Below are 14,678 nucleotides of genomic sequence, written 5' to 3'. Positions count from 1 at the left end.
CAGGTCCTCGAGCATGCAAGGCAAGTGCTCTACCACTGAGCCACCTTCCCAGCCCTGTAATTGGAGTTCTAGGCTACAGGTCGAACTTCAGGGTTTCCACATGTTAGGTCCAGCTAGTCTCCCCAACAGGCCAAATAAAGATGAAAGAAGTGATGGGTAGAGGGAAGAGATTATTATATGGCATCAGCAGCCACAGGAAGAGGCAAAGTAAGCAGTTTGGTCATCTTTGGGTTATAAACATGAACTTTAGATTCAAACAGAAGAAACATTTGGCAAGGGTGAGAGGTATACATAAAGAATACCAGGCATAATGTGGCCTAGTTAATAATTTTTTTCAGTTCTGGCTCTTCTGGAGAAGTTATTAATACTGCATCACTTGAGGGGAGAAATCTGGTTCCCATGACATGATTACTTTTTCTCTAGAGGACAATCTCAACTTTATAGATAACATCCTCATGGGAGTTGGTAAGGGGGAACTGTATCCTATGAGTCTTTGCCTGTCCTTTCCTTGGCTCTTGTAAAGATGTTATGGAACAATCCTCTCCTTCCTGGATTCCAAGGTAACTGCAAGGGGGCTACAACCTAACTCTAAAGAAAACAACTTGCAGCAAAGAAAATACAGAATGGAGGCAGGATGTCAACCTTTTCTTGACCTTTGCTCTTTGGATACTTGCAGGTCTAAGTGAAGAATCAATGCTTTTAGCAAAGGCAGTTTCTAAATACCAATTATAGAACTATTTTATCTGAACCCAAACAATCTGAGAGAAGGGAAATACCAAATACTATTCAGCTCTAGCCATGTAAGAGAAGGAAAAAGCTAACTCCACTCTCTGCTAGTCATTCTTCCTCACCCAAAGTGGGGGAAAACAGAAATACTTGTGAATTCATAGTTCAAAGGCACAGACTCACTAAAGATTAAGATATACCAGGCCCTAGTGGCTCACACTTATAATCTTAGCTACTCAGGAGGCTAAAACCTGAGGATCGTGGTTCAAAGCCAGCCCAGGTAGGAAAGTCTTTGAGATTCTTATCTCCAATTAACTACCAGAAAACCAGAAATGTCGCTGTGGCTCAAAGTGGTAGAGAGCCAGTCTTGAGCGAAAGAGCTCAGGGACACCTCCCAGGCCCTTGCGTTCAAGCCCCATGACTGATCAAAAAACAAACAAACACCTCTGAAATCCAATAACCAATGATACTGTAACAAGCTTTTCCATCTCCTGACACTCTACTAGCACATTTCTAAATGCCTATGTCTTGAAGCTGTATTTACTCATACATCATGTTAAGAATAAAACTAGAAACCACATAAGAAGGCAAAAAACACAATTTGAAGAGACGGGGCTAGGATCCAGAACATATATACATATGAAAGGGATGAAAGAATTATCAGACTGGATTTTTTTGTGGTCCTTACATTTGAATTCAGAATTTTGTGCTTGTTAGGCAAGTATTCTACCACTTGAACCACACTTATGGCCATTCTTACTTTAGGTAAGTTTTCAGATACAGTCTCTTTTTGCCCCGAGTATTCTAGGACTGCCATCCTCCTACCTATTCCTTTTGTGTAGGTGGTATCACAAGCATGTACACAGAGCTTGATTGTTGAGATAAGGTCTTGCTAACTTTTTTCCAAGGCGTGACCTAGTCTCTCCTCCTGAGTAGCTGGGATTACAAAATGTAATTTAAACAACAACAACAATAACAACTATGATTATGCTCAGGGTTTTAAAGGATAAAGTACGTAGCATGCAAAAACCTGGGCAATGTGTGAGCAGAAGCATGGAAAATCTAAGAATCAAAGAAATGCTAGATCAAAAATGAAGAATGCTCATTAGAAAAAGATGGACTCATTAGTAGAAGAAGTAGAAGTAGGAATATGGACTCAGTACACTTTAGAGGCTGAGGAAAAAATTTCTCAATTTGAGAATATGGCAATAAATGGAAAAACAAAATAGAAAAACAAAGAGTAAAAGAGAACATCCAAGAAAAATTTACCCGCCAAGGTGCTCAGGGAACAAAGATCGGATTTAGGAAAAGGTAGCTTAAAGAATAAAATCTAGGGCTGGGAAGGTGGCTCAGTGGTAGAGCGCTTGCCTTGCATGCATGAGGCCCTGGGTTCGATTCCTCAGCACCACATAAGCAAAAAGAAAAAAGCTGGAAGTGGCACTGTGGCTCAAGTGGTAGAGCACTAGCCTTGAGCTGAAGAGCTGAGGGACAGCGCCCAGGCTCAGAGTTCAGGCCCCACGACCGGATCCCCCAAAAAATAAATAAAAATAAAAAAAATAAAATCTAGTCATGTGTCTACCTCCACCATAGAAACTGTTCTATCTTCTATCTTTGAGTATCTTTTTCATTTGGCAAGTTGGAGTGGCAATGGTTGCATGTGATTATTTTTATTCATTCTGCATCATGATGAAAAAAAGTAAACCTACAAATTCATCTCCTAGGGCTGGGAAGGTGGCTCAGTGGTAGAGCGCTTGCCTTGCATGCATGAGGCCCTGGGTTCGATTCCTCAGCACCACATAAGCAAAAAGAAAAAACCGGAAGTGGCACTGTGGCTCAAGTGGTAGAGCGCTAGCCTTGAGCTGAAGAGCTGAGGGATAGCGCCCAGGCCCAGAGTTCAAGCCCCATGACCGGACCCCCCCCCCCCCCCCAATTAATCTCCTAAGCAGTGGCTCAGGCCTGTAATCCTAGCTACTCAGGAGGCTGAGATCTGGGGATTGCAGTTCAAAGCCAGCTCTGGCAGGAAAGTCTGTGAGACTCTTATCTCCAATAAACCATTAGAAAGCCGGAAGTGGTGCTGTGGCTCAAGTGGTAGAGCAGTCGCCTTGGGCCGAAGAGCACAGGGATTTCACAAATGATGGGCGAAGTCTTCCACAAATGATGGGCGATTGGAAAGTACGAGGCACAAACACAACCAGGCGACAGGGTTTTCCTCAGGGGCTGTGTTGTCTTTTTACATTAGTATAAGCCCCACAACTAACCCCACTACTACAAAGTACTCTAAAAGTATCCTCCTCCAGTCAGGACCGCGGGACTCCCTACCCTCAGCTGATTCGCGGAAATGACGTAACCAGCCGGTAGACCGGCTGCCCCACCCAGCAGAGGCGGGGCTGGATACTACGTCAGCACGTCAGTCCTCACGTCCAGCCCCGAGAACCCTAGATCAGGGAGAAGAATCCTGGCGAAGTCGGCCTGCTGACTGCGGCTGCGCAGGTATTCGGTGGGGCGGGTCTTCTGCTCACCCCGTCCCCGCCCCTCAAGCTGGACCACTGAAGAAACGCTGCCGGAGGCCGGGGTAAATCGTCGGCGGAATGATTACCGCCCCGCCTCTGGCTCCTCCCACTCTCGCGCCCCGCCTGGAGCCGCAGCCGCCCCGCCCCCGTGCCCCGCCCGGCAGGCTGCGAGGTGACACGGAGCTTTGCCTTGGGAAGGGGTGAGGGCGGCGGCGGCGGCGGCAGCGGCGGCGGCCCCCTACGTGAGCTCGGTGAGGGTGAGGGGGCGGCCGGGCGGAGGAAGCCGCGTGGCCCGGAGCGGGGGAGCCCCGGAGCGGGAGGGCCCGGGAGCGGGAGGGCCCCGGAGCGGGAGGGCCTGGGTGCTCGGTGGGCCGCGGGGCTGTGGCGTGAGGGGCGGCGGGGAAGGGGCGAGGCGGTCCCGGGCGTGTCTCGCCGCGGTCTGGTCAGCGACCTCGCTCCATTGCTAAAGTTTTTCTCGTCAGCTTCTGGCACCTGTAAAAGTTTGCCTCGGCTTTGGTTGTGTGGGACGCGCAGGCTCTTCTGGGATGTCTTCTTCCTGGAGCTTGAAGGCCAGGTAGGGAGGTCAGGTGGGCAGGTTGCCTTCCAGCTCTCTGGACTGCGAAAACAAACAGACCAGGAATTCCTCGCGCCCTCCCCGCCCCGCCCTGCCAGGCTGCAGCCTACCCTCCACTTTTAAATAGCAGCCTAGAACATTCTAAGACATTTCATGTGTTTGAAGTATGTCTTGGAAATACCGTGCCCTTCCGTTTATAGAAAAATATGTGAGTGGGAAAGGAGTTGTTGCTCTTTGTTTTCACTTCATGCATTTCTTTTTTCTTTTTGGTTGTGGATCTGCCCAAGAAAGTTCTAGGACTTTATATTGATGTTGCGTATCGTGTTGGTACCCATGTTTTCCTGAAACATAAGCTATAAACTGCAATCAGTGGAAAAGTTTATACTGTTGGAGTTAAAGCGAGTGAAAAAAGACAAATCTCTAGTTTCTGATAAGTATAGATATTTCTAATGTGACCTCTTATCTGAACAAATCTTTGGGTATTTTTCTTTTTCACAGATTTATTTCCTATCAACCACTGATGAAGATATATCTGTGTATGTGTTGGAGTGACTGCCAGAACTCCCTTTTATTGGCCAGAGACAGTCCATTTGGTTCACTAATTTTTGTTTTCCCTACTGCTTTGAGCTTTACTGTAATGGCTGAAAAACTTGGAAAATAAAATGAACGTGCTGTGGTCTTGAACATAATTTTTTTGAGGAAAAATTAAAGTGCCAGAGTGAAAGCCACAATGGCATCCAGAGAGAGGCTCTTTGAACTTTGGATGCTTTATTGTACGAAGGTAACTGCTTTCCTTTTTTATTTCTGTGCTTTAAATTACTTGATTATAAGATGTTGTGCCTATTCTTATTATCTCTTTACTCAGTGGATAATAATGTATTCGTACTAACAGTCCCAAACTTAAGAACATGTAAGGAATATTCTGTTCCAACTGTTGTGTGTGTGTTCCTGAGTTCCTGTTCTGGGGCTTGAACTCAGGGCCCACACTCTACTCCTGAATTTCTTGTGCTTAAGGCTGGCACTCTACCACTTGAGCGACAACACCATTTCTGGCCTTTTCTGTTTATGTGGTACTGAGGAAATGAATCCAGGGCTTTAGGCCTGTAAGGCAAACACTCTACCACTAAGCCACATTCCCAGACCTGTTTCCTACTTTTTCATGTTTGATTATATACACAATATTGGCACACTATTAAAAAATTTAATGTATGTTTTTTGATACTTTAACCTCAAAATTATGTAAGTAAAAATAGCATGTCCTAAATAAAATTCGTTGCTGTTATTTGCTCCCCTAAATGGGGGTAATAAACATTTTTGTGAGAAAGGTCATTGAACACTTTTTGGCTTTTTTAGTTGGTCATGGGGCTTGAACTCAGGGCTTGGACTGTGTTCACTAGCTCTTGCTCTTTTGCTCAAGGGTAGCACTCTACCACTTTGAGCCACAGTGCCAAGTCCAGTTTTCTGGTTAGTTGGAGTCTAAAGGACTTTCCTGCCTGGGCAGGCTTTGAACCTTGATCCTCAGATCTCAGCCTCCTGAGTAGCTAGGATTACAGGCATGAGCCACCAGCACCCTGCTTCATTGAACAATTTTCTCATTAATCTTTTAAATTGTATATAAAAGTTATTAAGGTGCTTACTACACTGTGTTAACCACTTAAGAGCTTTGTTTCATTGACCCTTCACTAGTAGTTCTGTGTATATTGTAATTACACTTCTTACTGATGAGAAAACTGATAGAAGAATGAGCCTAGAACTCAATGGAGCCTGACTGTTAAAATTTTTTGTTTTTGTCATTTAGAAGTAAATTTCTTCTTTTATGTGTTTTTAACATGGTAGGTTTGAATTTAGGTTTTTGAGAAGGGTAGTACTTAAAAACATGCTTTTTAAGTGGGGAGCTATAGTACTACTTTGGAAGTACTGGCAGGAGTCAGAGGAACACCCTTCATCTACTAAAGTTAACTTAGGTCTGTGTGGTCAAGTGCTCGTCAGACTCTATTTTGGCATCATCCCTTCAGGCTCCATTTTCTTTCTTTCGTTCTGTTTGTCTTCCTTTTTTTTTTAATACTTTCAGCTGTTTAAACAAAAGCAAATTATTCTTTAACAATAATCTCATTTATCTGTACTATTGAATTTTAGAGGTCACCCTGGAATAAATATTCTTTTGCTTCCTGGGTTTGATAGCTTTTATAATTACCAAAGGAATTATACCATGAAATATTTAATATGGATTTTTAAAATTGCTTTTAGTCTTCTGTAATTTAATACCAGAAACATCTTTTTAAAAATAGCTCTTTGAATAAAGAAGGAATCCAGTTTACCAGACACTTGAAAAGTCACTAGCGTGCATTAGCCAACAATTAAAATGAAATTTTAGTGCATGTTCAATAATTTGAGAATGATTTATTAAATGGTACCCTAAAACTACTTTCACTTAGTAAATGAAATTACATTACGTTATGTTTCTAGGTAGATTTAATTTTTTATTAAAGTAACAGTGCCTATTGAAAAGAAGATAGCAGGGGCTGGGAAGGTGGCTCAGTGGTAGAGCACTTGCCTTGAAAAGAAGATAGTTTATTGGTACACATTGAATTTTATTCTTACTGAGTTTTAAATAAATATGAATCTTTATTTTGAAACATTATTCTAAATAATGAAAGCCCTTTGCATCAAGGTTTTTGTTTTTTTAAATAATTAATTTCTATGTGATGCTTGGGAGTCACATCAGCTCTTTAATGTGCTAAGAACTACATCTATAACTCCTGTAGTCAGGACTATCTTTTGGACAGGAAGATAAATTCTATTTTTAAATTTAAGATGAAACCATTTACGTACTTACATGATTTATGTTAGATAATGATTTTAGTGTTTCATTAGTTCATAGATAGTATATACTAATTAGATAATAACCTCTTCTACAGACTTCTTGACTGAGGTACCTATCAAATAAAAATAACTCTTCTGAGTCTGGATGATTGCCACATAAACAACTGGTCTCTGGATTTTCTAGCCTAATCCTACTACTCTAGCACTTGATATCTAAAACTACCCTACTTCTCTACCCCCTCACTCCTTCACCTGACATACTTTTTTTTTTTTTTTTTTTTTTTAGTCAGTCATGGGGCTTGAACTCTGGGCTTGGGCGCTGTCCCTCAGCTCTTCAGCTCAAAATGTATGCTCTACAACTTGAGCTATAGCGCCACTTCCAGTTTTCTGGTGGTTTATTGGAGACAAGAGTCTCACCGTCTTTCCTGCCCTGGCTGGCTTTGAACCATGATCCTCAGATCTCAGCCTCCTGAGTAGCTAGGATTACAGGTGTGAGCCTCCAGCACCCAGCTTCATCTGACATTTTTTTTTTTTTTTTTTTTTTTTTTTGTCGGTCATGGGGCTTGAACTCTGGGCCTGAGCGCTGTCCCTCAGCTCTTCAGCTCAAGGCGAGCGCTCTACCACTTGAGCTACAGCGCCACTTCCGGTTTTCTGGTGGTTTATTGGAGATAGGAGTCTCACGGTCTTTCCTGCCCGGGCTGGCTTTGAACCGCGATCCTCAGATCTCAGCCTCCTGAGTAGCTAGGATTACAGGCCTGAGCCACCAGCGCCCGGCTCATCTGACAGATTTTTAAGATAGATAGATTTATTTATTTATTTATTTAATTGGTCGTGGGGCTTGAACTCTGAGCTTGGGCACTGTCCTTAAGGCAAACACTCTACCACTTGAGCTATGGCACCACTTCTGGTTTTCTGGAGATTAATTGAAGAGAAGAGTTTCACAGACTTTCCTGCCTGGGCTGGCTTTGAACTGCAGTCCTCAGATAACAGCCTCCTGAGGAGCTAGGATTATAGGCGAGATTCACCTGTGCCCAGCAGATATTTTTATTTTTTTAAACATTAAAAAAGTTGTAAAATGGGATTTTATTTGTGATATTTTCATACATGTATAAAATGTACCCTGATCAAATTCATCTCCCTAATCATTCTTCTTCCTCCCTCTTTTGATGAATTTTAAGATAGCTTTTGGACTGTTTGTGTTTTCTTATAAATTATTTTTTCTATAATTTAGTTGTAAGAACTTTTCAGACTTCTTTGTGAGCGTATACAGTCTTGACCCTGCTATTGTTTTTTTCCACTGTTTGAGTCAGTTTTTAAACAGAGTATACAGATTGTATTTTAGCAGGTACTGGTATTTGAACTCAAGACCTCTGTTCCTCTCCTACCTCCATCATGGCTGGTGCTCTCTAAGTCACATGTCAATTTCTGGCTTTTTGCAGGTTAGTTGGAGATATTGATAGTCTTCCCAATTTTTCTGTTTGGGCTGTCTACCTTAATCGTTAGTTCAGCCTCTTGAACAGCTAGGATAATAAATGTGAAACATAAGTTCCCTTTTATCGTATTTCTCTTGCATGTTCTTTTTTGTTGTTGTTGAGGAAACCAGTCTTCACTTTAGAATTTTCTGTAATCTGAGTCTTACTAGATTATTTCTGTTTATTTTATTTAAGTGTTTTCCTCTTTTGGTGTTTTTTGGTGTGCTGGTCCTGGGGCTTAAATTGAGATCCTGAGCACTGTCACTGATCTTTTGTGCTCAGTGCTAATGCTTACCACTTGAACCACATCTCTCTTCCACCTTTTTGGTGATTTATTGAGATAAGAGTCTCAGATAAGCCAGAGCCTGGGCAAGGAATGTCCATGAGACACTTATCTCCTAATAACCACCAGAAAAACTGGAAGTGGCGCTATGGCTCAAGTGGTACAGCAATGGCCTTGAGCTGAAGAGCTCAGGGACAGCACCTAGGCCCAGAGTTCAAACCTCATGACTGACCAAAAAAAAAAAAAAAGAGTCTCAGACTTTCCTGCTTGGGCTGACTTTGAACCTTGATTCTCAGATTTCACCTCCTGAGTAACTAGGATTACAAGCATGAGCCACTTGTACTCAACTGTTTGGGTGCTTTTAAACTGGTAGGTATAGAGGCTTAATTGATTCAGACTTGATTTGGAATATGGAAGGTTAGAATAATTCATAAATATAGCATTTATTAATAATTTTTGCCTAGGAGCATTAATTCATTAGCACTTTACAGAATTGTAATATTCTATTTTTTCTCATTTATTATTGAAACACAGAAATTGTCCTGTCATCAGTTATTGATGACAGTTACTTAAAAGGAAAGGCAGGTTGCATTCTCTTTGTTAGTTTTTAGAATAATGACCAGATTTACTAGTATTCTCCAGAAGTGACTAGTTGCCTTTCTTGACTATCAAGATCATCTTTTTTTTTTTTTTTGGGTCCGGTCGTGGGGCCTGAACTCTGGGCCTGGGTGCTGTCCCTCAGCTCTTCAACTCAAGGCTAGCGCTCTACCACTTGAGCCACAGTGCCACTTCCAGCTTTTTTCTTTTTGCTTATGTGGTGCTGAGGAATAGAACCCAGGGCCTCAGGCATGCAAGGCAAGCCCTTTACCACTGAGCCGCCTTCCCAGCTCTATCAAGTTCATCTTAATGATTAAAATTTTTAGAATGTTTACTATTTTGCTGCCCTACTTGGTTTCCTGTGTGCATAAAACATTACATACATACCTGATTAAAGAAGACATCTTTGAAGATTTATGAAGGCCTACTTTAGGGCAGTATCTTTTTTTTTTTTCATTTTGCACTGTGCTAACATTAGCATTCATATTGCACAGTATCAGTATTTTACAGTATCAGGAATAATGTACTATCGGAGCATTTTTTTTTTTTTTTGGTTGGTCATGGGCCCTGAACTCTGGGCCTGGGCGCTGTCCTTCAGCTCTTCAGCTCAAGGCTAGTGCTCTACCACTTCAGCCACCGTACCACTTCTGTTTTTTTCTGCTTATGTGTTGCTGAGGAATCAAACCCACGGCGTCATGCATACAAGGCAAGCACTTTACCATTGAGCCACATTCCCAGCCCTATCAGAGCATTTTTTTGTAAAATGTTTTGAAAGTTGCTAGTGAAGTTACAAGGTTTTGTAGTTGTACCTTTGGGTTACGCTGCTTGGTAAAAGGAATGCTAATGGAATGTATATCTTCTAACCGTCAGTGGGTTCATTTGTAATCCTCAGTATTTGTGAATAAAGTCTTTGGAATAGAATTAAAATAAATGATTGGTTTCAGTTTTTAGTGTGGATCCTTATATAGTAAGCCCAATATGGCCTTACTATGTAAGAACCTGGATAAAACACTGCAATTCTTTTTTTTTTTTTTTTTTTGGCCAGTCGTGGGGCCTGAACTCTGGGCCTGGGTGCTGTCCCTCAGCTCTTCAGCTCAAGGCTAGTGCTCTACCAATTGAGCCACAGTACCACTTTTGGCTTTTTCTGCTTATGTGGTGATGAGGAATCGAAGCCAGGGCCTCATGCATACAAGTTATGCACTTTACTACTGAGCCACCTTCCCAGCCTGAACACTGCAATTCTTTTGCTTTAAAAATATTTTAGCCAGGTGCCAGTGGCTCATGCCAGTAATCCTAGCTACTCCGGAGGCTGAGATCCAAGGATTAAGGTTGGAAGCCAGCCCACACAGGAGAGTCCTTTAGACTCTTATCTCTAATTAACCACCAAAAATCTAGAAGTGGAACTGGGACTCAACTGGTACTACTGGTTTTAAGATAAAACCTCAGGGACAGTGCCCAGGCTCTGAGTTCAAGCTCCAGGCCAGGCACACACACATACAAAAATTTCATTTTAACTGATGATCATCTATTTATGATTGAGGTATACAGCGTGATATTCTGCTAAATGGTATACATATTATACCGCATACTTATTTCCTTGTGTTCAGTTTGTTTTTATCAAACTTCATACCTTATTTATCTCACTTTGTCCTAAAAAAAGGGTTTAATCGCATTGTTAGAAATAGTTTTTAATAACTTCTCAGCTTTATTTAGTTATTTTTATATTACAAATAGGATGATTACCTGCTTATTCCTGTCCTTGGAAGTCTTTCACTAGTGTATATGACTACTAATTCAAATTATGAAAAGCTTGTTGTGGTGACTCACATCTCTCATCTCAGCACATGGGAAGCTGAAACAGGAGATTTAAAGTTCTAGTTTGGCTGCAGAGCAAGTTCCAGGTCAGCCTGAACTATATAGTGATATCCTGTCTCAAAAGACTGAAACAAACAAGCAATAGCCTCCATCTCCTAAACAAAAAAATTATATAATCTGAGCTTTTCTTTCCTCTAAATAGTCATCCCCACCCAGGGGCAAGGATTTGATTAACAGTGCATTTTATATAGCTTTTATAAGTTAAACATTAATTTGAACAGGTTTAGTCTGGTATAACTACTTGTCTAGCTATACTTAAGTACAGAGGGCAAAATGATTTACTGCTTGACATTTAAAGATTTTATGTGAACATAATAGGCATATATAGTTCATATTGTTATATGAACATAGGTACCATGTTCACTGCCTTTTTATGTTACCTCTTAAGTTAGGAAACAAAAAAATGGAGAACAAAATTTTATGCAACTTTATATCAACATTTTGGAATTCATGTATTTGCACAAAAAGGCATATGTATCTTCAACTATATCAATTGCTGCCATTACACAGGATATATTTTTGTAAGACAGTGTTTATGTGCTTGATTACCATAATATGCAGAAGAGAAAAACAGCCTTTCAAATTGTTAGGGTAAGATTAAGATACTTTTGTTTTTTCTGGTATAAAGTATCACAAAATGCCCAAGCTGGGGCTAGAATATTCTTTTTTTTTTTTTTTTTTTGTCGGTCATGGGGCTTGAACTCTGGGCCTGGGCGCTGTCCCTCAGCTCTTCAGCTCAAGGCGAGCGCTCTACCACTTGAGCTACAGCGCCACTTCCGGTTTTCTGGTGGTTTATTGGAGATAGGAGTCTCACGGTCTCTCCTGCCCGGGCTGGCTTTGAACCGTGATCCTCAGATCTCAGCCTCCTGAGTAGCTAGGATTACAGGCGTGAGCCACCAGCGCCCGGCTGGGGCTAGAATATTCTTATACTCTTGATCTTCCTGCTTCAACTTTCCCAATGATGGGATTACAGGCATTTCTTTGCTTTTTTTTTTTACATTTAATTTTGTGTAACAGAATTGGAACCGAACTGAAATTGAGTTTTAATTCTGTTTCTGATATGAAGGACCTAAAAGCAGGTTATCTAGTTTCCTTTGAACTCCGTTTTCTCACCTGTCAAATGGAAAAAATAACTGTCAAAGCTATACCTCTTCAAGTGGTTGAGAGAAAAATGAATTGGTTGAGTAGATGTATCATAAAAGTAAAAATACAGAAATGTAATTAATAGTACTTTGTAAATACACGTGTCTAGGAGTGTGTGAATCAAGATAATTTCTAGTTAGGGAAAAACAGAGCAGTATTCTTTTTACATTGGTAACAGTGAGGCTGTCTTTACGAGTGTTTTAATCTCTACTTACTCATTTTTGCATCCAAGCATAGTGCTTAATTATCTTGACTAATGATTTGAGGTTTCTTTTTATTGCCCTCCCCACTTTAAGTTTGTTTTGGGCCTTGTGATGGTCCATTTCCTGCTGTTGCCCTTTGTACTGCTAAATCTGGAATATGACTGAAATAGATAGTTTTGCAGTGAGCTCAGAATAAACTTCCTTTCAGAATAAAAGTTTTGATTCATAAATTTATGATGTGTTTTTGTTCAGATAAAAATTCCAGTACATCTTTTTGTTCAGATTTGGAAAAATTGGAATGAATACTCTTCTAGTGAGAAAATCATCACTGTTTTAGTACATATTTGGATATAATCCTAAATATGAAAGTAAAGATGGACCAACTCACATCAATCCTTATTAGTTAACCTATATTTAATAAGTGTGCATTGCAAGGAATAACAATGTCTCTTAATTTTCTATTTTTTATTGCCTAAACATGTTCATACAAGGAAGGAAATACCCCGACTCTAGAGAAAATGAAAAATATTTAACAGCTTAATAATAGTGGCTATTATTTAAGATGTCAAATGGAAAAACACATAATTTATGTTAGTAGCCCTGGGAGTAGTCCTTAGGAAATAAATATTACCTTTGTGGTTTACTTAAGGAGACTTATGCACTAATATACAAAGTTAGGATATATGAAATTTTTTTTTTTGGGTTCGGTCGTGGAGCCTGAATTCTGGGCCTGGACGCTGTCCCTCAGCTCTTCAGATCAAGGCCAGCGCTCTACCACTTGAGCTACAGTGCTACTTCCGGCTTTTTTCTTTTTGCTTATGTGGTGCTGAGGAATCGAACCCAGGGCCTCATGCATGCAAGGCAAGCTCTCTACCACTGAGCCACCTTCCCAGTCCTATATGAAATTTTTTTATTCTGAGTATCAAATTTAAATTTCTCTGAAGCAAGGTAGAATTTATAGCACTGTGTATGTAAACATAGCATAAAGTATAGTTGTAGGAATCTAAATAAAACTTCAACTTTTTCTTGTTTGTACTGGTAAAGCTTTCATTCATAAAGGTCAGTATGATTTCTCTATGTTTTCAGGTAAACACCTGACTTTTCAGTGCCTGAGGAATATTTGGGCAGAAAGGGAGGTCTGTTCTGGCAAGAAATAAGAGTAGAAGAAGAGAGGACAAAAAGGACTTCAATAGAAAATTACAATTTAGGAAACAGATAAGGAGTCTAATACTCCTATGCGTTAGGCATGTACTAATGTGTACAAAAAGATGGACAAGTCTAATGGGCTGGTGGCTCCCACCTGTAATCCTAGCTATGTAGAAGGCTGAGAATGGGAAGATAGTGGTTCAAGGCTAGTGAGATTCCTCTTTAATACCAAGCATACCTCTTGGTGTTCTTGCATCTTAGCAGTATTTGAAACTGAGAATGGGAGGATCACCGTTATAGGCTAGCCCGGCCAAAAAGTTCAGAAGTCTCCATCTCACTATAAGAAGCTGAGTATGGTAGTACATGCTTGTTATCCTAATTATGGCAAGGAGACTAAAATAGGTGGATTACAGTCTAGGTGTGCACCTGGGCAGGAAGTGAGATCCTATCTCAAAGGAAGTGAGACACTATCTCAAAAATGTCCAGCATATGAAAGGGTTAGAGGCATAGCTCAGTAGTAAAGCATCTGCTTATCAAGTGTGAGGCACAAGTTCAAATCCCAGTGCCAGCCACTCCCCCACAAAAAAGATGGAGTTTGAAAAGAGAGAAAAGAAGTGATGATTGTCTCAGAAAGTAGAATGATATTATGAAGCAAGTAGTCAGAATCAAACTCAACATTGCATTTAAGAACAGCATTATGAGTTGGGTGCTGGTGGCTCATGACTGTAACCTGGCTCTCAGGAGGCTCAGATCTGGAAATAATGGTTCAAAGTCAGCCTGTGCAGGAAAGCCCATGAGACTCTTACCTCCAATTAAGCTCCCTAAAAGCCAGAAATAGAACTGTGTGAGGCTCAAGTAGTAGAGCACCAACTTGGAGCAAAAAAGCCCTGAGAAGGCAGCTAGGTACTAAGTTGAAGCCCCAGGCCTGGCACAAAACCCAATGAAACAAAAACAGCATTGTGGAAGGCCATACATCTGTAATCCTAGCACTCAGAAGACTAAGGCAGGAAGATTGTAAGTTCAGGGTCAGTCTGGACAACATTTGTCAAGATCGTGCTAAAAAAAAAAAAAAAACCACATCTTGGACTCATTTCAGAGATGGTTTTAGTAAAAGCAGTTTTTTTGTTTGTTTTTTTTTTGGGTCCGGTCGTGGGGCCTGAACTCTGGGCCTGGGCGCTGTCCCTCAGCTCTTCATTCAGCTCAAGGCTAGCACTCTACCACTTGAGCCACAGTGCCACTTCTGGCTTTTTTCTATTTGCTTATGTGGTGCTGAGGAATCGCTGGGAAGGTGGCTCAGTGGTACAGTGCTTGCCTTGCATACCTGAG

General features: G+C 41.0%; 1 protein-coding gene across 8 annotated transcripts in view; it reads left to right on the top strand.

The window, feature by feature from the left end:
* The first annotated feature begins 3,145 nt into the window (after window positions 1–3,145).
* The window catches only part of Nbeal1 (neurobeachin like 1), a 179,231-nt gene continuing 167,698 nt past the window's right edge, over window positions 3,146–14,678 (top strand). For 6 of the 8 annotated variants that reach the window (XM_070019171.1, XM_070019152.1, XM_070019162.1 and 3 more), the window contains exons 1-2: window positions 3,294–3,487; window positions 4,309–4,591. In XM_070019171.1, the coding sequence (XP_069875272.1) occupies window positions 4,541–4,591 (51 nt within the window). In that variant the 5' untranslated portion in view covers window positions 3,294–3,487; window positions 4,309–4,540. Of the gene's footprint in view, window positions 3,217–3,293; window positions 3,488–3,718; window positions 3,811–4,308; window positions 4,592–14,678 lie in introns of those variants that run through there. The other 2 variants (XM_070019134.1, XM_070019144.1) reach the window with 2 other exon arrangements.

This window comes from Dipodomys merriami, unplaced genomic scaffold (assembly GCF_024711535.1).
Source record: "Dipodomys merriami isolate MVZ:Mamm:240054 unplaced genomic scaffold, mDipMer1.0.p SCAF_1, whole genome shotgun sequence".
In the NCBI taxonomy this organism is placed as follows: domain Eukaryota; kingdom Metazoa; phylum Chordata; class Mammalia; order Rodentia; family Heteromyidae; genus Dipodomys; species Dipodomys merriami.
The sequence above is the reverse complement of the archived record's forward strand: the minus strand, read 5'-3'. Positions and strand labels throughout refer to the sequence as shown.